Below are 23158 nucleotides of genomic sequence, written 5' to 3' on the forward strand. Positions count from 1 at the left end.
AGGGGCCAGAGTCGACGGAGGTGCGCAGCGCTGGAAATAAGGTGAATTTTAATTACTTTTAAGGAGGTGGAGGTGGGAAGAGCCACCTAAATAGTGGATTAAACTGAATAGGGTCAGGAATACATGTTTGTGTTCCTGACCCTATAGTGTTCTTTTAACTTCTTTTAATTTTAATACATCCAACACTATCTGAATTCTTAAATTTTTAAGACTTTCTTCAAGCCATACTGCTTCAAATAGTTTTGCAAGTATTTAACTAGACCTTGCCTCTAGTATTTAATCTGATATTAACAGTTTCGTTGACAGCATCCACAACCATTCACCTACAGTATTTACTTTCCTATTAGTTGACGGACTTTACATGATTCAACTGTCCCCCATGATTCAACTGTTCAACTGTCCCCCATTTCTTATAGATTGTACTGTTGCAAGCATTGCTGTATTTCCCATTAGGAAGAGCAGGCAGCTATAATGAGTAGGCACTTATAATGTGCCTTCTTAGAGCCTATGTGGGTTGGTGAGGGGAGATAGGTACCTGAAAGCTTTGACCAATGTGCCCTGTAGACTCCGATGCTTGATAGAGATGCAGGAACAGTTATAGATGGTGTAAAAGTCAGTGCTGTCCCAGCTCTTCCAGTATATGTGTGTGAGGCTGGGCAGGAAGTGTTTCTCTCACACAGGAAATGCTTTGCAGGAGGAACAGGGACAGCATTGAGTGATGCACACTGCAGTGGCGGCTGGTGAGATTTTGAGTTGGTTGGGTGCCAGACTGGACAAATGAATTTAAATTATTTTAATCATGAATAAGAATATATCTATAGGGCACTACTGCTTCAAAATATGTGGACAATTGTAGATTATGCTAGCTTTAGTGTACCTATCATCTTAATTTTATTAATGACAGGAGGCGAGTATTTGCTTAAGTCTCTTTACTAGCACTCCAAAGCAGCACAGAAAAACAACCAATCAGAAAAAAGTTAGGTACTATAAAACTCCCCTCCCCATGCATCATTTCCTCTTTTAAGCTGCGACAAAACAGAACAAAAGGCAGAAAAAATAATGGGGAAGAAAGTCCTAGATATAATGAATACGACAATGTCCACTATCCAAGAAGAACTGCCGAACCAGATAGTGTTGATGGACTGTAAACTGAAACAAGAGAAAAAACAGAATCGAACAGGTTGGTTAGCCAATGAAATGTACCCTGAACAAACATGTAGGTACCCAATGTAGCAACCAAAATTACCGTAACCTGCATAGATCCCAACCCGACTTGTGAAAAAACAGACACAAGAACAAGTGACAGGTAGCAGAGACAACAAGCAGAGTTGCATACGTACCTGATGAACTCAAACTATAAAAGTAAACAAGGGAGGGATAAGAATGGGCGGGAAATACTAGCCTCCTGTCAGTAATAAAATTAAAGGGACTCTATAGTCTACATATAAAAGCAAGAAAGACAGGTCCCCCAGCCTTCCTTCTTGCTTTTATATGAACTTACATTTAATTAAAAAAAAATTCGAGGTGTTTTTATATTAAAAACTTACCTCCGTTCCAGCGCCGAGCTCCCAGCCAGGCCGCGCCCCCTTTTTCGTCAAAATGACGAAATCGCGGGGCCCAATGGAGAGGGCGATGTGGTGCGCATGCGCGGCTTCGCGCTGCACCAATCGCATTCTTCATAGAGTGGCATTGACAGCCGCCCTATGAAGAACCTGAGCGCTTTACCGCGCATGTGCGCGGAATGCGCGTTCGCGAGCTGAGCTGTCTGACTGACAGCTCAGCTCGCTTTCTAAAACTATATCAATAAGGGGGGACCTACTGTCCCCCCCCGGCCCCCACCCCTGAGCGGTGGGTGGGGGCCCTAAAATTCACAATAGGGGGGACCTACTGTCCCCCCCCCCCGGCCCCCACCCCTGTGCGGCGGGTGGGGGCCCTAAAATAAAAAATAAGGGGGGGACCCACTGTCCCCCCCCCGGCCCCCACCCCTGAGCGGTGGGTGGGGGCCCTAAAATTCACAATAGGGAGGGGATCTACTGTCCCCCCCCGGCCCCCACCCCTGTGCGGCGGGTGGGGGCCCTAAAATTCACAATAGGGGGGGACCTACTGTCCCCCCCCCCGGCCCCCACCCCTGTGCGGCGGGTGGGGGCCCTAAAATTCACAATAAGGGGGGGCCTACTGCCCCCCCCGGCCCCCACCCCTGAGCGGTGGGTGGGGGCCCTAAAATTATCAATAGGGGGGGACCTATTGTCCCCCCCCGGCCCCCACCCCTGAGCGGTGGGTGGGGGCCCTAAAATTCACAATAAGGGGGGGGACCTACTGCCCCCCCCCGGCCCCCACCCCTGAGCGGTGGGTGGGGGCCCTAAAATTATCAATAGGGGGGGACCTATTGTCCCCCCCTGGCCCCCACCCCTGAGCGGTGGGTGGGGGCCCTAAATACAAAGGGGGTGGGGACCCTAGTTAACCCCCCCCCCCCCCAAAAAAAAACTTATCTCCCTACCTACCCCCCTCACCCTTAAAATAATGAGGGGGGACCCTTTAACTAAAAACCTGTAAAGAAAAAAAAAAATAAGATAAAAACAACTTACCATTCGATGTTTTCTTTCTTCTAAAATCTTCTTTCTTCAGCCCCAAAAAAGGCCAAATAAAAATCCATAATAACCGACGCAATAAAAAAAAAAAAAAAAAACCCGAGCGCAAAAAAAATAATCCATCTTCACCCATGGAGGGCTCCGCGCAGACTGAGCTCCGCAGGGCGGGGGAAGGCTTATAAAGCCTTGCCCCGCCCTGCAATTAGGCTAAGAACACTCTGATTGGTGGGTTTAAGCCAATCAGAGTGCTCTTTGTCATTTTACAAGCGTGGGAAAGTTCTTTGGAATTTTCCCACGCTTGTAAAATGACACAGAGCATTGTGATTGGATGGCTTGAAATCCATCCAATCACAGTGCTCTGTGTCATTTTACAAGCGTGGGAAAATTCCAAAGAACTTTCCCACGCTTGTAAAATGACAAAGAGCACTGTGATTGGATGGATTTCAAGCCATCCAATCACAGTGCTCTTTGTCATTTTACAAGCGTGGGAAAGTTCTTTGGAATTTTCCCACGCTTGTAAAATGACACAGAGCACTGTGATTGGATGGATTTCAAGCCATCCAATCACATTGCTCTGTGTCATTTTACAAGCGTGGGAAAATTCCAAAGAACTTTCCCACGCTTGTAAAATGACAAAGAGCATTGTGATTGGATGGCTTGAAATCCATCCAATCACAGTGCTCTGTGTCATTTTACAAGCGTGGGAAAATTCCAAAGAACTTTCCCACGCTTGTAAAATGACAAAGAGCACTCTGATTGGCTTAAACCCACCAATCAGAGTGTTCTTAGCCTAATTGCAGGGCGGGGCAAGGCTTTATAAGCCTTCCCCCGCCCTGCGGAGCTCAGTCTGCGCGGAGCCCTCCATGGGTGAAGATGGATTATTTTTTTTGCGCTCGGGTTTTTTTTTTTTTTTTTTTATTGCGTCGGTTATTATGGATTTTTATTTGGCCTTTTTTGGGGCTGAAGAAAGAAGATTTTAGAAGAAAGAAAACATCGAATGGTAAGTTGTTTTTATCTTATTTTTTTTTTCTTTACAGGTTTTTAGTTAAAGGGTCCCCCCTCAATATTTTAAGGTGAGGGGGGTAGGTAGGGAGATAAGTTTTTTTTTTGGGGGGGGGGAGAGGGTTAACTAGGGTACCCACCCCCTTTGTATTTAGGGCCCCCACCCACCGCTCAGGGGGGGGGACAATAGGTCCCCCCCTATTGATAATTTTAGGGCCCCCACCCACCGCTCAGGGGTGGGGGCCGGGGGGGGGGGCAGTAGGTCCCCCCCCCTTATTGTGAATTTTAGGGCCCCCACCCGCCGCACAGGGGTGGGGGCCGGGGGGACAGTAGGTCCCCCCCTATTGTGAATTTTAGGGCCCCCACCCACCGCTCAGGGGTGGGGGCCGGGGGGGGGGGCCAGTAGGCCCCCCCCCTTATTGTGAATTTTAGGGCCCCCACCCGCCGCACAGGGGTGGGGGCCGGGGGGGGGGCAGTATGTCCCCCCTTATTTTTTATTTTAAGGCCCCCACCCGCCGCACAGGGGTGGGGGCCGGGGGGGGGGCAATAGGTCCCCCCTTATTGATAATTTTAGGGCCCCCACCCGCCGCATAGGGGTGGGGGCCGGGGGGGGCAGTATGTCCCCCCCTTATTTTTTATTTTAAGGCCCCCACCCGCCGCACAGGGGTGGGGGCCGGGGGGGGGCAATAGGTCCCCCCTTATTGATAATTTTAGGGCCCCCACCCGCCGCACAGGGGTGGGGGCCGGGGGGGGAAGTATGTCCCCCCCTTATTTTTTATTTTAAGGCCCCCACTCACCGCACACGGGTGGGGGCCGGGGGGGGACAATAGGTTCCCCCTTATTGATAATTTTAGGGCCCCCACCCGCCGCACAGGGGTGGGGGCCGGGGGGGCAGTATGTGCCACCCTTATTTTTAGGGCCCCCACCCACCGCTCAGAGGTGGGGGCCGGGGGGGTGGGGGAGGAGAGAAGGTCCCCCCCCCCCCCCTTCAACCACTATTGTGGCCAGACAGCATCCCTGTGGGTTCGGGCTTCAGCTGTCAGCTGAAGCCACGCCCACAGCAGTGCTGACAGGCTGTCAGCACACAAAGCGCGTTCACAGTGCTTTGTGTGCTGATAGCCCGTCTGATGCATTCACCCAGAATGCATCGGACGAGAGGCCTTTTTAGGGCCTCTGAACTCGGAAGTCCCTCTGGTGGCCGTCTGATTGACTGCAACAAGAGGTGTTCCAAGCTTCCAATGTAAACACTGCATTTTCTCAGAAAATACAGTGCTTACAAGAAAAAGGCTCCGGGTAGCTGTAGCACTCACCTAAACAACCTCATTAAGCTGAAGTTGTTCAGGTGACTATAGTGTCCCTTTAAGATTATAGGTACACTAAAGCTAGCATAATCTACAATTTTATAACATGACAGGAGGCTTCGTATTTGCTGTTTTAACGCTGTTTGTTTCACTGGTACCTATTCCGTGAGATATTAGAGCAATCCTAAATGGACCTTCCAACTGCGAGAAGTGACAGTAGACGGATCGATGAAGATGCCAGCTGACGAAGCATCCCAAATACGGAAAAACACCATCCACTGATAGCTCCATTGTATGTGGGGTTGCGACCTGTTTCCTAACAGCCGGTCCATGAGCTGCCAAGTTGACCTATTAGCCATTTTCCTGTAGGTGTAAAATGCCGAAGGTCATTTGCAAACTTAGGGCCGCGGGAAGAAACTGCCACCAGGTCTCGACTCTTGATGTGGAAGGTGGCTCCTCCTATCATGCCAGGGTCACCAGGCGATGTGGCCTTGCATGCAAATCTCCAACCTCAAGTCCACCACCAATTCCGTAATAGAACCGAGTAGGGTCTTTTGGTTCCCTCATGACCTACCCAGTGAGTTGTCTCATCCGAGAATAAATGTATTATGCAGGCAAGAGTGTGGTCAAAACTAGCCGTATCCTAAGTGGTTCCAGTATTCCAAATGGACTGTGTAATCCATGGCTGTGGTAGAGAAAAGACTCCCAAAGGACGTCCAATCAAGATCCCAAACTGAACTTGTGAGGTGAAACGGTGGTCGACTGTTCTGGGGATTGTAAATCCTGTAAATATTCAAAAGGATGGGAACGTAAACCGGGGTTGAGATTTCCATCCAGATATATCATCGTCTAAGAGTGATAAGATGTCCTGATCCAATTGTGATTGGGACCTGTATAACAAAGAAGAGCCCTCACGTGCTGTATTGAGAGAGTGAAATAATCTGATTACACGTTTGTATGATCCTGTTCCATGCCCGACCTGTATAAATTCGTGTAGGGGTTCCTGGTCTACACGCCACCTACGAGATAGGGTATAATATAGTGAGACCCCTTGGTCCCTGTACGCCTGACTGTCCGTGCACGTAACTCCCAGAGTAGGCCCTAGGTCAAGGGACCCAGGAATGTGAATTTGAGAACCAAAGTCAAGGCCTCCCTATAGAGGGATACCTCCCTTCTTAGCTTGGAGTCCCGCGAACACATAGTATTCTCTAATAGGCAGACAAGATGTAAAGTCCCTTAACTCACGACAGGTGACTCCAGAGAGCAGATATAACGAAAAAACAAGGGCCTAGCTTCAACCGTCCAAAGCAGGTGTTGTCCCGTTTGAGAACGTTGGCAGCCATATCCAAGCCTGCTACACATCCTGAGCAGTACTCCAGCTGTAGGCTGCGTCCCAACTTGTGACGTTCGTGTAGGAGCTGGGGACACACAGGGTTCCTCCATAGAGTCCACATTAGGTCTCCTTGATGGTAGTTGAAAAGGTGGGTTAGCGAGAACCCAAACCAAGACGGTTCCCGTGAGGGATATCGAGTATAGAAGGAGGGCCCTCCATATCCGAACCCTGTTCTCCAGATATGTGCTCAGAGGAGTAGGGGCAGTCCTGTCATCTCATCCCAAGATTGTAATGACCAGAGAACCCAAGTCGACCGAGGATTCCGGTCTTTCCATGTGATCCATGCGCACGGTGTATCTGCAGACCGGGTTGTGGGCCTTCCCTAGTCTTGTTACCCGAGCAAGGCAGTGCCTATTTGCTCTATGAAGGTCTCAGGATCTCATGTCACCTTGACATGGGAAAAAACTGTCTGCGCAGTTTGTTCGCAATGGTCTGAATATCTTAAACAGAGTGCAATTGCCTGTTTGATATAGCGCAGATTATACCAAAACCTGCACTCTTGTAACAACTGGGGCTCATCCGTTAGCCGTACCGTCTCCAGGAGTGTGTGTAAATAAGCTGAGAATCCCCCTCCGTAATAACTCTGTGAGTATTTCTCACGTGGGATAAAGTGGCCTGGATCCAGTAGATCCATTATAGGTGGTGAAATAGAGGGATCCAGTCTAATCATGTATACCCTGCACGATCAGGCAGCCCTCTATAACGAAATCGGTAGCACGGTCGTTAGATCTAATTGAATGCAGGAGGGACGCCCCTCTATGCAGTCATCATTGTCCTGTACAGGTACAAGCCTGTGTGATGAACAAATGGACGGCAACGTAGTGCGTTGAGTGTATGAGAGAGCCGCACTCTCTAATAATGTTACCGAACTCCGTGTCAGTGTCCGGCTGATAGCATGAGCGTGCCACACCCGTTAATAACCAAACATTAGAGTCTACATCCGTGTCCGGTTTCCTCTATGAGAATGTGTCACTCAAAACATGTCCTCTGTATCCAGCTCAGTAACGGGCTGAGGGAGGGCCGCGCCCTCTAATAATGAATCAGTGTCCGGTTCAGTCTATGAGAGGGGTTTGCTCTCTACTCGTGAAAATAAAAACATCAGTCTCAGGCCGAGGCAATGGAGGGCCGCACCCTCTTGTAATCCAAACTAGAGTCCATTAGAGACTCAGGGTGACCAACTGTGGGGTACACCATTTACTAACATCAGCATAAGACTGAGATCCTGATGTCGGTCTCTCTCTGACCATGAAACCTCTCTCTGAATCTCTCACTTGAGAGATGGAATCAACTTGTAATAAACCAGACCAATGGTAGATGGAATAGTATACAACCTCGGACCGTTTCCTTGCTTAATAACAGAAAGCGATGATGAGATAATGCAACCTTCAGAAACCATGATTGAAACTACCAATGGACCGCCCAGATCCCGCACTCGCGGGATCCAAGATGACCGTCGGTAGCCTGAGGAAAGTTTGAGACGATCTCCATGATCCTCGAGAGCCCGGGAGGTCGGAGGAGGTCAAATCAGGCCTCTCGACTACCCGAGCGATAGGACAATAGGAAGGCACAAAAACAAAGAAACAACAAAAAATTTAGATAAAGGGAAATACGTACCTCGGAGAGAAGGTAAATAGCAGATCAGAAAAGCAAGTCAAGTAAACCCAACTGAAAGGGTCAGGAGCTAAAAGGTTAGTTGCTGAAGGCAAGGAAACCATGCTCCCCTGTTGGCGTCTGAGCACTGGTCCCTGCTTGTGCGAGATTCCCCTTGGAGATGTGCCGCCGTTGGGCTGGTGTAAACCGTGGTTGCATGCCCGGGAATCTTCATAAAAGCTTTGCCCCTCAGGGCATGAGCTGTATTGCCTTCATCCTTCCAATCATATTTAGGTGCCCGTATCCTGGTGTCCTATTGGATAGTATGGCAGCAGTGCTTGCCTAGACACCCACCTATCTCCATGTCAACAGTGGGTACTGAGCTTTCCTCAGTGATATTCCCCCAGGCCTGCGGCCCAAAAGGGGGTTCGGGCACAGATAGATCAGGCCAATGATGGGCACAGGTAGAGCAGGCCAGACAGAAAGGCACAGACATAGTAGGCCAATCAAATGGGCGCAGAAATAGCAGGCCAATCAATGGGGCAGAGACATAGCCGGCCAGACATGGCAGGCCAATCAATGGGGCACAGACAGAGCAGGCCAATCATATGGGGCAAAGACAGAGCAGGCCAATCCTGGGTTGCGTATTATACGAGTAATGGGGACCCCTGAGTTTGGGCAGAGTCCCCTAAATATCTGTAAATCCTCAGGGTATCCTGTGACCTAGGATCCCTAGACATCAACCTTTTTAGACAGCGTAATACTGTGTGAATAAACCTTAACCGGGACTGGCAGTCCCTAAATGCCCTGCAGGCAAAATAGTGGTATTCCAGCTGTATTGGGTATAAGCTGAAGTTGTTCCAGTGCTTATAGTGTCCATAAAATCAAGATATACTGAGCGATACATTTCTTAAACTGTGAATTGGTATGCACATGTACATACAGATCTGTTTGAGATTCTTATCTTGTTATAGAACATCATCATCACACCACCTGAAGGGTAATGTACCAATGGTCTCTTTCAGGAGTAGGGCTAAACAATTGCCAACTCAATTAATCTCTCCATAGAACCTGATAAAATAGAATAGTATCAGCATAGACTGGTTTCCCATACCAGTTTGAGCCAGAGTCAGGTCTGCTTAGCTTTTAACATATGCCATGGACAGTGAATTCATACCAGAGTAGTCTCATCTGAGACTCCATAGCTGGACCAGAAAATATATACTGTGAAGCACATCAATCCTAGAGCTACCTAGCCAACTGGCTCTGTATACAGCCTGTACAGAGCCTGTATAACCGAGTTTCATATATACAGTAATCTGTGATATACACTGTCAGTATAACTCACAGAAATCTGAAATATACACTGTCAGCAAAACTCTCAGCAATCTGTGATATACACTGTCAGCAAAACTCTCAGCAATCTGTGATATACACTGGCAGCAAAACTCACAACAATCTGTGATATACACTGTTATATATACACTGTCATTGAAACTCACAGTAATCTTTGATATAAACTGGGGAGGAGAGGGGGGGGGGGGGAATCAAAGGGAGAGCAAACTGAATAGGTATCTCCAGGAACTCCCATGAAACCACTACAATGTAAAAGAAAATATCCCCAGAAAAAAACAGGGAAAGCAAAGAAGAGCCAAAAGGCACAGTAATCTTAAACTAAGCATAATTAATGTAAATCATAAATAAATCATAATAAAACCTAAAGCCACCAACTAGAAGCAGGAGGCAGTGGTATTCTGACCTGTACTGACTGCAGAGCAGCAAAGAAAGAGGAAATGATGCATGGGGAGGTGAGTTTTATAGTACCTAACTTTTTTCTGATTGGTTGTTTTTCTGTGCTGCTGTGGAGTGCTAGTAAAGAGAGACTTAAGCAAATACGAAGCCTCCTGTCATGTTATAAAATTCCATATATAGGGAATAAACCATACAGACATATTCATATGAATGAGTTAAATAAATTGGCCACTTTGAGTCTAAATTCAAATTACAAGTGTAATTCAGAATTTACCCACAAGATGACACAACATGATTACTTGAATTACTATAAAAAAAATACATCACAGGGACAATATAGGCACTGTGACGAAACCAATCTCGCCACATTGCATTGGAGGAGCCTGGTTGCCCGCCTGCTGCCTTTGGATTATGGACCGGCAGCTAAAGGGTTAATTTTACTGTGCAGAAAGATTTATTTTTCCCTTTCTGCACAGCCGTTCGGTAGATTCTATCTACCGAACAATCAGCTTCTTTTCAGCCTCCCCAGAGCCGTGGGAAGCCGGCCGGCGCTGTTAATGGGCCACCCAGAAGCTGGCGTGTGCCTCCAATCGACCTCCCTGAAGCCGTGGTTAACCGCGGCTTAACAAGCGTGTGCCGGCAATTGACCACCCAGTAGCTGCGGTTAACCGCAGCTTAATTGATTGTTACTGGGTGGTCGCGGTTACACTTAGCCGCCACACAATGGCGGTGCTCTGGAGCTCCCCGGCAGCCAGCGCTTTTCTGCCCGGCTTTCCTGCACCAAACCCGGACACTGTTACGTGCAGGCACCGCTGAACCTCCAGCCCTGGTTCTAATTCGTGTATATGTAACTGAATGCATGTAAATTTGGTAGTTTATTTTATGTGAATGTTTTAACCCAGATAGCCATGCCATGGAGCCTGTTCGTGTAATTAAAGACTTTGGCTCCATGGCAATTAAACTGTATTCGTGTGGTCTGAGTGCCATTCACCTAATAATGTGCACTCAGACCTGAGCTATCTGGGGATATGTTACATGTCTGTGTTTTATGTTTAAAATGTGTCTTTATGTATTTTAAAGTGATAGTCTGTCTTTGTGTCCCCACGTGTGTAATGGAGTCTTTCCTTTGTCCTGGGAGATAATTGAATTACTTCTCCAATTATCTCCAGGGCAGAGGGGAGGAAGCCAGGATGCATTGTGGGGATGTTTTACTTCTGTATGTCCTGAAATGCTACTTGTCTGTCCGTTGTTACAGTCTTCCATCTGGTCCCCTAGGGGAGTGTCCACCAGGTGGGAGACCTGCATAAATACAGGGGCAGGTAGCCCTCAATAAACAGACCACTGCTTGACCCTCAACACGGAGCCTTGTCTCGTTCTTGGGGGGATTCACTGTATGCTGATAGGGACTGACTGCCAGGAGTGTAAGCCGCTTGGGAGCTTTTCCTGTTCGTCTGCTAGCAGCTATTCGTGAGGTTCCAGTTCGGGAGTTTGGAGTGCTACCTTATTCCCTTGTATGCAGTTCGGGAGTTTGGTGCATTCCCTTGTATCCAATTCGTGAGTTTTGGTGATTCTACAGTAGCTGTGCCTGTCTTTGAAAAGGGGATTATCGCCTAAACGGATTTTAACCCCTTGTCTGCTGAAACGGTCCGTTACAGGCACCAACTTTAGCTTAACCCCTTAAGGATGGATGATGGACCCAGTCCATCATGCTGGGGAAGCACTTAACAACGGATGACGGACCCGGTCACTAAAATTAACCCCAGATTGTCAAAGTGCCGGCGATTGCGGGGTTAATGATGTTGCTGGGTGCCTATGAGTCAAATCCAGTCACAGTGGTCACAATGCTGCTAGGAAATATCAGATCCGCCTCCCTCCACCTCTGTTGGGGTTGTGAAGTGGAGAAAGACAGATCGGATCGTTGTTACTTTGTGTGCCTGTTGTCAGGATCGGGACAGGGATCCAACACGCAGAGTACAAAGAGTGGAAAGGTACGTATACCGGGCCTTAGAATGGCCGGACTAACGTACCGAGAGTAATAGAGAATAGTCAGAGACAAGCCGAGGTCGAGGGAACGAGAAGACAGATAAGCGAGAGACAAGCCGAGTCAAAACCAATAGAGCAAACTAGAATACCAGAGCACTGAGTGACTAGACAAGCTAGAACCACGACAGGGCAATGAGCTGAAGTGAGAAGTAAGCTTAAATACCCTGGCTCTGGATGGTAATCACGCCTCTGACAAGTACCGATTGGATATCGGACACTTGAGTGACAGATCGCTCGTGATAGCGTCATGACGTCACGTATTGAGCGTCCCGCTAGAAAAGGATGTGGATTCCTCGCGGTCGGTGTTTAAGTGACTGGATGAACCGCGAGGAACGAAGGAAACAGCTCGTTTGGACGGATAAACTACTAAGTCTCTACCTCTTTTAGAGGTAGAGACCTCAGGTACCCTGACAGTACCCCCCCTCTCAGATACGCCCACCGGGCGGAAGGAACCGGGACGAGATGGGAAGTGGAGGTGAAATGCTCTGCGAAGGCGAGAAGCATGAACGTCCTCCTGAGGTACCCAACTCCTCTCCTCAGGACCATATCCCTTCCAGTTGACCAGATATTGCAATTTTCCCCTTGAAATTCTGGAATCAATGATGGAGCTGACCTCGTACTCCTCCCGACCCTCCACCTGAACAGGACGAGGTGAGGAAACCTTAGAGGAGAATTTGTTGCAAATAAGAGGTTTCAACAAGGAGACATGAAAAGAGTTAGGAATGCGTAAGGCAGGTGGCAGAGCAAGGCGATACGCAACCGGGTTGATACGAGTGAGAACCCTGTAAGGGCCTATGTAGCGAGGAGCAAATTTCATAGATGGAACTTTTAGGCGAATATTCTTAGTGCTCAGCCACACCCTATCCCCAGGAACAAAGACCGGAGCCGCTCTTCTATGCTTGTCAGCGTGTCTCTTGAACAACGAGGAATTATGTAACAGAATTTGCCGAGTCTGATCCCATAATTTCTTCAGGTTGGCGACATGATCATCAACCGACGGTATCCCCTGAGAAGAGGAAACCGAAGGAAAAATTGAAGGATGAAAGCCATAGTTCATGAAGAAAGGGCTAGAGCGAGTTGAATCACAAACAAGGTTATTGTGTGCGAACTCCGCCCAAGGAATCAAACCGACCCAATCGTCCTGGTGTTCGGAAACAAAGCAACGTAGATACTGCTCAATCTTTTGATTGGTGCGTTCAGCAGCTCCGTTAGACTGAGGGTGATAGGCAGAGGAGAAGTTCAATTTGATTCCCATTTGAGAACAAAAGGATCTCCAGAAACGTGAGACAAATTGAGAACCTCTATCAGAAACAATCTCCGAAGGAATCCCATGTAGGCGAAAAACTTCTCTCGCAAAAATCTCTGCCAATTCAGGAGAAGTCGGAAGTTTAGGTAATGGCACGAAATGGGCCATCTTTGTAAATCTATCCACCACCGTGAGAATAACAGTCTGTCTCTTGGAAGCAGGCAAATCTACGATAAAGTCTATGGACAGGCAGGACCAAGGTTTCTCAGGAATGTCCAAGGGGTGTAACAGACCACAAGGAGATGTATGAGGTTGTTTAGTCTTAGCACAAGTCTCACAAGCTGCGACGAACTCCTCAATATCTTTTCGTAGTGAAGCCCACCAGAAATCCTTGGATATCAGAGAGTATGTCTTGCGAATACCAGGATGGCCAGCTACTTTACTTTCGTGAAAACATTGTAAGAGCTCCAGTTGGAGTTCAGGGGGGACAAAGTTTCTTCCCTCAGGAGTGTTTCCGGGTGCCAGATGTTGTGACTTCAAGATCTGGTCAAGTAGCGGAGAATGGATTTTGAGACTGGTATTAGCAATAATATTGCATTTGGGTACAATGGAGGACAAAAGTGGTTCAACTGAAGCAGAAGGCTCATATTGGCGAGATAGCGCATCGGCTTTAGAATTTTTTGACCCAGGTCTGTAAGTCAGAACGTAATTGAAATGGGTAAGAAATAACGACCAACGAGCCTGCCTGGAGGACAAACGCTTGGCCTCTCCGATATAAGACAAATTTTTGTGGTCCGTTAGAATGGTAACAGGATGTAATGTACCTTCCAATAAATGTCTCCACTCTTTCAAAGCCTTGATAACCGCTAGTAATTCTCTGTCACCAATGTCATATCTGCTCTCTGTACCAGACAATTTTTTAGAGAAAAATCCACATGGATGTAATGGTTTATCAACACCCAACCTTTGAGATAGGACAGCACCTAAACCAGTCTCTGATGCGTCTACCTCAAGTAGAAAAGGCAGAGAAGTGTCGGGGTGAACTAAAATTGGAGCGGAAGCGAAAAGTTCCTTGAGAGTTTTGAACGCAAGAAGAGCTTCAGTAGTCCAATTCTTAGTATCAGCCCCCTGTTTGGTCATATTGGTGATAGGTGCGATAATTGAAGAATAACCCTTAATAAAGCGCCTATAATAATTAGAAAAACCAATAAATCTCTGTACGGCTTTAAGACCTTTGGGTAAAGGCCACTCTAGAATGGACTGGAGCTTATCCGGATCCATCTTAAATCCCTCCCCCGAGATCACATAGCCGAGAAAGGTTACCTGGGTTTGATCAAAGCTACATTTCTCCAACTTGCAGTATAAGCCATGCTGGAGAAGCTTGTGCAAAACCCTCCTGACTTGCTTGTGATGAGTCTCAATCTCACTAGAATGTATGAGTATATCATCTAGGTATACAATGACGCAATCTTGCTGAAATTCCCTAAGAATCTCATTTATCAGATCCTGGAATACAGCTGGTGCATTGCATAACCCAAAAGGCATGACAGTATATTCATAGTGGCCATATCGAGTATTGAATGCCGTCATCCACTCATGTCCCTGCTGGATTCTCACCAAGTTATATGCCCCTCTGAGATCTAACTTGGTGAAAATTGTAGAGCCCTTCAAACGATCGAAGAGTTCGGTGATCAAGGGAATCGGGTAGGCATTCTTAATGGTTATCTTATTTAGGCCTCGATAATCAATACAAGGTCTTAAAGAACCATCCTTCTTTTTAACAAAAAAAAATCCAGCCCCGGCAGGAGAGGAGGATCTCCTAATGAATCCCTTGTCTAAATTTTCGTGAATATACTCCTCTAGAACTGAGTTCTCTTTCGTAGATAACGGGTATACATGACCTCTGGGCGGCATGGTACCAGGGAGTAGGTTAATTTTGCAATCAAAGGACCTGTGTGGGGGTAAGGTATCGGCTTTCTTTTTGTCAAACACTGCCTTTAAATCTAGATACTGAGACGGAATTTGTGTCTCTGTAGGATTGTCAGAGTTAGTCGCGGTGTTGGTTAAGCAGAGAGGTAAGACCTTCCGCAAGCATTTCTCTTGACAATTCTGTCCCCATGAAACTATCTCCCCTGACTCCCAATTAATAATAGGGTTATGTCTCCTCAACCAGGAGTACCCCAGGACTATGGGAATAGACGGAGACGAAATGAGCAGTAAGGATATGTCCTCTCTATGTAGGATGCCAGCAGTTAAGTTAATCGGTATGGTCTCACGGAAAATGACAGGCTCAAGTAACGGTCTACCATCGATGGCCTCAACAGCCAGTGGTGTCTCTTTTAACTGGGATGGAATAGCATGCTTGGCAGCAAAACCCTGATCTATAAAACTCTCAGCAGCTCCAGAATCGATTAGTGCCATAGTCTTGACTACTCCCTTTTCCCACTTTAAAGAAACGGGTAACAGAAACCTGAACTCTTTGTAGTTGTGAATAGAGGACAAAGTAGAAACACCCAAGGCCTGTCCTCTAGAGAAACTTAGGTGCGAGCGTTTCCCGAACGATTAGGACAATTTAGGCGTAAATGACCTCTGACTCCACAATACATACATAAACCCTCCCTTCTTCTGTACTGTCTCTCCCTCTCTGTGAGATGAGTACTGCCTATCTGCATAGGTTCAGAAATACGTAAGTCCTCAAACTCAGAATTTTGAAAGGTAGGCGCTAGTTTAAAGGAGGGTCTACGGGTCCTATCTCGAGTGTTCTGCCTCTCTCTTAGGCGTTCATCAATACGAGATATAAAATAAATTAAATCCTCCAAATTCTCAGGGAGTTCTCTAGTAGCGACCTCGTCAAGAATTACATCTGATAACCCATTCAGAAACACATCTATATAAGCCTGTTCGTTCCACTTAACTTCTGCCGCCAAGGACCTGAACTCTAGTGCATAATCCACAAGTGTTCGATCGTCCTGTCTAAGGCGCAACAGTAATCTAGCTGCATTGACCTTTCTACCAGGAGGGTCAAAAGTTCTTCTAAACGCAGCTACAAAGGCATTATAATTATAGACTAGTGGATTATCATTCTCCCATAAAGGATTGGCCCATCTCAGAGCTTTCTCAATGAGTAAAGTAATAACAAATCCAACCTTCGCTCTATCTGTAGGATAAGAGCGGGGTTGTAATTCGAAATGGATGCTAATCTGGTTCAGAAAACCACGACACTTCTCCGGTGACCCGCCATAACGTACTGGTGGGGTAATACGGGAAGAAGCACCTACAGTGGCTACCTCTAGACCTGAGACTGCAGGAGAAATAGAAGGAGTACGTGTCTCCTCAGGTGGGTTACTAGCACGAGACAAAAGTGCCTGTAGTGCTAGGGCCATCTGATCCATCCTATGCTCCATGGCGTCAAACCTGGGATCAGGAGAACCAAGCTGACTGTTTGTACCTGCAGGATCCATTGGCCCTGTCGTAATGTCAGGATCGGGACAGGGATCCAACACGCAGAGTACAAAGAGTGGAAAGGTACGTATACCGGGCCTTAGAATGGCCGGACTAACGTACCGAGAGTAATAGAGAATAGTCAGAGACAAGCCGAGGTCGAGGGAACGAGAAGACAGATAAGCGAGAGACAAGCCGAGTCAAAACCAATAGAGCAAACTAGAATACCAGAGCACTGAGTGACTAGACAAGCTAGAACCACGACAGGGCAATGAGCTGAAGTGAGAAGTAAGCTTAAATACCCTGGCTCTGGATGGTAATCACGCCTCTGACAAGTACCGATTGGATATCGGACACTTGAGTGACAGATCGCTCGTGATAGCGTCATGACGTCACGTATTGAGCGTCCCGCTAGAAAAGGATGTGGATTCCTCGCGGTCGGTGTTTAAGTGACTGGATGAACCGCGAGGAACGAAGGAAACAGCTCGTTTGGACGGATAAACTACTAAGTCTCTACCTCTTTTAGAGGTAGAGACCTCAGGTACCCTGACACCTGTAGAGAATAAATTGTGTGAAGAGATTCCAAATCCCCTTTAGCCTGTGCTTTTAAAAAAATTAACCCTTTCCCTGCTGATTGATCAATGCAAGCAGCAATCAAAATACAGATCACAGTACTTCACTGTGATCTGGTTGTTTTTTTTTTACCCTCAGGGGTTAAATTGGATTTTTTTAGTAAATTTAGTAACATTTTTAGTTAAATTTAAAATTTTTGTTAAATTTTAACATTTATTTTTTTTTTATCAATTTGTGATTTAGTTAGTTGGGGTGGAATTTAGTGGGAATTGGGGAATTTAGTAATAAACTAGTTAGGGGTGAAAAGTAAAAAAAAATTAAAGAAAATTTAGTTTAGTTATTTAGTTATAGTTAAAATGTATTACCGTAGTACACAATGTTTAGGAAGTATAGCGCAGAGGAGGTTTATGCCCTGTTAGCGGTCGACTCAGAGGCAACATACACTGCCTCAAAGAGTGATGCAGTGGACAGGAACTATGTGCCAGATACTGCAGGACCATAGGAATAAATTGATGATTCCCCTGATGCTGGACATGGCACAATAAATCATGTGAAAGACCAGGGCATGGTATAAAAAAGTGGGCATATATAGATCCGTTGCGGATTATGCCATAGAATTCCGCACGCTGGCGGCCGAGGTTGATTGGACTAACAGCGGTTTGGTAACAGCTTTCTCGGAAGGTCTCTCTGAGTCTTTATTAGATAAAACAGCAGCTAAGGATCTTCCGGATTTTCTGGAAGATTATATAGTATACATGATGGAAATCGATAACCGCATTAGGAAGTGTGCTAAAACTAAGACACAAACTCTCCGTACCCCTGTTCCCTCAGCTCCTCGTATGACTCCATCTGCTCCTGCAGTTGCCATCGAATCTGAACCTATGCAACTGGGAGTGATGAAGCTTACAGAAGCTGAGAAACAATACCGTAGGGCTGAGGGTTTATGCCTGTATTGTGGTAAAAAGGGGCATCTTCGTCTAAATTGCCCAATACGTCCGGAAAACCTCTGCACCTAAGCACCATTAGAGGACCGACCTTAGGTGTTACGAAATCGTCCTCTACATTGCCTCAAAACAGATTCCTCCTATCAGTAGTTCGATCTTGGGGTGCTCATAACATTCCTTGTAAGGCTCTTGTCGATTCCGAAGCTGCTGAAAGCTTTATTGACAAGAAATTTGTGAACGACCTTCTTGTCCCCCTGAGGGAGAGATCCACACCTTTGGCCATTTAGGCTATAGATGGTAGACCCCTCCTGACACCTCTTATAACCCACGAGACCCTTCCGTTATCCTTGTCCGTTGGAATACTGCATAGATAAAATATAGCTCTACAGGTTATTTCAACTCCTTCATGTCCTGTCATTCTCAGATTTCCCTGGTTGGTAAAGCATAATCCGCTCTTGGATTGGGTTAAGAGTGAGATTCATTCATGGGGTACTACCTGCAAAGAACAATGTCTTCTCTCAGTAAAACCTATAGGTCATATCAATGTACCCACTACTGCTCCCTTATCCACGGTGGTTCCCCCACAATACATCCATGTTAAGGAAGTATTTAACAAAATTAATGTTGTGACGTTACCCCCACACCAACCTTATGGCTGTGCCATTGACCTTCTTCCAGGCACTTTGCCACCTAAAGGATGGGTGTATCCACTGTCCCCCCATGAGAGTGAAATTATGGAAGAGTATATCCAGGATGCTCTTGCCAAGGGTTTCATACGTAGATCTTCCTCTCCTGCAGGGACAGGATTCTTCTTTGTGTCTAAGAAAGATGCAGACCTACGACCATGCATCGATTACAGAGGCCTTAAAAAGATCACTATAAGGAACATATATCCGATTCCTCTTATCACAGAACTATTTGATAGACTTCAGGGTGCCATTGTGTTTACTAAATTAGACCTCAGGAGTGCATATAATCTGGTCAGGATAAAAGAAAATCATGAATGGAAAACCACATTTAATACAAGGAGTGGACATTACAAATATCTCGTATTGCCTTTTGGATTGTGTAATGCTCTAGCGGTTTTCCAAGACCTGATTAATGATGTATTAAGGGAATATATTCATTCTTGTGTTCTAGTCTTTCTAGACGACATCCTCATTTATTCCCCAGACATTACTACCCACTATGTTCATGTATCTTAAGTACTTACAACACTGTTGTGCAATGGTTTATATTGTAAATTAGAGACATGTTTATTTCACCAGGCAGAGGTACAATTCTTGGGCTACATTATGGATCCCAAAAATGGATCCCAAAAAACTTGAGGCGGTCTTGCAATGGCCCAGTCCTAAAAACTTAAAGCCATTCAAAGATTCATCGGTTTCGCCAACTATTACCACAGGTTTATAAAGGGATTCTCCTCGGTCATATCTCCCATTACTGGGGCTGAAACCTATGTCTGGCCTCCTGCAGCCCTGTCTGCCTTTGAGCAACTGAAGTCTCTCTTTTCTACAACTCTGGTGCTCATACATCCTGATCCTTCCAAGCCTTTTGTACTAGAGCTTGATTCTTTGGAGAAAGGAGTTGGAGCTGTCCTCTCTCAACGTGATGTCAAGTTACTCCACTCCATCCTTGTGGCTTCTTCTCCAAAAAGTTATCCCTGGCAAAAGCCAATTATGATATAGGGACCAGGGAACTATTAGCTATAATCCTGGCTTTGAAAGAGTGTAGACATTTAGTAGAGGGAGCTAAAGAATTTGGCCTATGTAAGTGAGGCTAAACATCTCTCATCTAGACAGGCTAGATGGTCCTTGTTTCTTTCTCGTTTTAATTTGATCACATATAGGCCTGGTTCTCGTAATACTAAGGCTGATGCCTTATCGAAACAGTTTGAAACCAACTCTGATCAGGATTTAGAAGTCGTTCCTATCATACCACCAGAATGTATAGTGGCTACCACTGTATTAACCATGTCCTCCTCATTGATGGACAAGGTACATAATGCTCAAACCCAGGCTCCTGACGACAAACTCAACGATAAATTGTTTGTGTCACCTACGAAGAGGACAGAAATACTCTCCTTGTACCATGTTACCAAGTCAGCCAGCCAACCAGGAATTCTAAAAACCTTGTCCTCCATATCTAGACAGTTCTGGTGTCCTTGTATACATATGGATGTTACTGATTATGTCCAAGCATGTACTGTTATGACCAAAACCCCTCATAAACTACCGTGTGGTCTCTTACAGCCACTCCCTGTTCCTGAAAAACCTTCGTCCCTCATTGCAATGGACTTCATCGTAGATCTACCACCATCCAAGGGACATACTACCATTTTAACTGTGGTGGATCGTTTCTCGAAAATGGTCCATTTAATTCCTCTCCGTAAACTGCCTACCTCTGCTGAGTTAGCCCAGATCTTTATTAAAGAAATATACAGATTACATGGGTTCCCACAAGAGATTTATCTAAGAGAGGAACTCAGTTTATATCATGATTTTGAAGAAGTTTTGTTCTGAACTTGGGCTTGCTTTGTCTTTTTCTTCATCGTATCACGCCCAGACCAACGGGGTTACAGAAAAAGTTAACCAATCTATAGAGGGCTTTTTGAGGTGTTTCTTATCCCACAACCATGACAACTGGTATGACCTCTTGCCTTATGCTGAATTTGCATGTAATAACGCTACACGCGACTCCTCCCAGCAAGGGTCTGCAAGGAGCAGAAAGGGACAGAAGGAGCACAAAGGTAAAGGAGCAGAAAGAATCAGAAGGAGCACAAAGGTAAAGTAGAAGAAGGAGCAGAAAGGGACAGCAAGGAGCACAAAGCTAAAGTAGGAGAAGGAGCAGAAAGGGTCTGCAAGGAGTAACACATTAGATTAGCATAGTTTTTGAAATTTTGGTGTATAGATCATGTCCTTGCAGTCTCACTGCTTATGTCTCTGCCATTTAGGAGTAAATCACATTTGTTTTCGTTTATACAACCCTCGCCATATCTCCCCTGGCTGTGATTGACACAGTCTACATGAAGAAAATAGTTTCACATGAGGCTCCTGCAGACTCTGGCAGGTTGTTGACAGAGCAGTGGATGAGAGATTCGAAATTAAACCGACTGCGCGATAAAGGACGTTTAGATCTCTCATTACAGGAAATGTGTATGTCACAAAGTGATTGAACTACTAAACAGCAGAAAATTGAGCTACAAGACTGTAGAGGCATGATCTATGTACCAAATCCACTTTATCATGCTGAAGTTGTTGTGTTGCTTATAGTGTTTCTTTAATACCATATGAGCACTAATCTAATTTGTGACTCCCACTCTCTCACTATACATTACTAAATCATTATAATCTTCAATATGTATTTTCTATAATTATCGTATATATCTAGAGATTCTTTGTAACTGATCGAACTTGGCTTCTAGCCTACCAATTGTAAAAACGGTAAAACAAAAATCACAGAAAATAATCAGAGAATAAAGTAAAATATACACCTGTTTGCAGCTCTCCAATTAATGCCTCTTTCCACTACGTTCATCAGTAACAGAGAAGTCTAAATTAAGGCACAGGTATGAGGAGTATAAATGTGTGATTTCCCTCTTTTTGTGCTTGCAATAAGGCTACAAGGAGCTGAAAAACTCTGTAAAAAGTAAGAAATTGTATTCAGTAAAGATACAAAAATATGTTATCACTGAAACATGCTCACACTTTTAAAAACACTCTCACAAGCATGTATGTTTTGCCAATATGCCTGTCATTACTCAGGAAACATAAATAGCTTTGCCACTTGTTGTACTTGATGCCACTTTTGTCATTTTTCTCTGTTCTAGCCCATTAGGGCCTTCCATATACTCTAACATTGCTGTATGCTTTATCATTGCATTTAGTTTCTCCCGAATGAAGAAGGAATGAAAGAAGTTGACGATTTAATCATAAAGAGCGGAAAGTCCTGCAAAGTCTGGATGGGTCCTATGATAAGTATAATATCTCTGGTCCATCCAGAAACCATCAAACCTATGCTTGCAGCCTCAGGTGCAGTAACTGAGCTTTCTTTTAAAATAAAAAAGTTATGAACAATAGTTGTATAGTTTTTAATTTTAATACAATTTGTACTTGCTTATGTATTTTTGTTTAAGGATCAATAAACCATTTTCTTTACTATACATTCAGCAAATAAGTTTTTAATATATATATATATATATATATATATATATATATATATATATATATATATATATAAATTACAAGAAACACACAATACAAAATGCAACACGATGCTATTACTCAGCCATTGTTATTCCCACTTGGGTGGTGCAGGTAAATGGGGAAACAATGAGGTATGGAAGACAGAGCAAAAAATAGATATTTAGAAAAACAAACATGATCCTATTTTCACTTTAACTTGTGAAATCAATTTTATATGAATTATATCATGATATCCAAACTATAATATTAAATACACTGATACGATAACATACAATTAAAATTGTCTAAAAATATATGCACAATAAACACACATGCTCTGTACACAATATTGCATTTACACAATAATAAATACAAATCCTCAAGACAAATTTACAGTTAATGTCAGGGATCCCAAGATGGATTCTCATAGAATTTACTTGGTGGGAAGGGCCTTTCCATTGTGGTCCAGTCTCCACTATGACTCATGCATCAACTCAGTGTTGGACATAAACAGCATTCTGATGATCATCTATCCTCTTTCCAGTGCATTAGAGATCAGAGCAAGTGAGAAATTGAGTGACACCACCTAAAATATTTCAGACCAGATCACTGACTGTCTCCCAAAACTTAAGCAGAATAACCTCCCTCGATATCAGAGTCCCCAGAGAGGAGTCCCTTTACAGCATGGGACCCCATAGTACCAGCTTCTGGTAACACTGGAGAGTGGCCAAGGTCTTTATGATCCGGATGCAGGTGGTAAGTACTTCAATTCCAGAACTTTTTGCCTTAGGTACATCAACAGGAGTGGAGTTTGTGGCTTGCAATGCCTTCTCAAACATTTTCAAATCCTTTTTGCGGACTTTAGTACCCATATGAGGCATAGGTACAATCCGAAGGTAGGATTTGAGCAGACAGGAATGGTACTGACTTTAACTGGAGTGTTTTCAGGAGGAGGTCAGATGTCTTTGGAGCAAGAGGTGGCATGACGGCATCTTTGAGTCTTACAGGATGACATGCAGAGCTTATTGGACGAAGAAAGGTAGTAGCCAGTCGGAGAGCAGGAAGCAAACAGGGCAATAAGTGTCTCCTTTCTCCACAGTA

General features: G+C 45.2%; 1 protein-coding gene across 1 annotated transcript in view; it reads left to right on the forward strand.

Moving 5' to 3' along the window:
- The window catches only part of LOC134612211 (ultra-long-chain fatty acid omega-hydroxylase-like), a 111326-nt gene that overhangs the window by 50213 nt on the left and 37955 nt on the right, over positions 1-23158 (forward strand). Inside the window, exon 4 of the mRNA XM_063456562.1 lies at positions 21760-21904. Within this exon, the coding sequence (XP_063312632.1) occupies positions 21760-21904 (145 nt within the window). The remainder of the gene's footprint in view (positions 1-21759; positions 21905-23158) is intronic.

This window comes from Pelobates fuscus, chromosome 1, assembly GCF_036172605.1.
Source record: "Pelobates fuscus isolate aPelFus1 chromosome 1, aPelFus1.pri, whole genome shotgun sequence".
In the NCBI taxonomy this organism is placed as follows: Eukaryota; Metazoa; Chordata; class Amphibia; order Anura; family Pelobatidae; genus Pelobates; species Pelobates fuscus.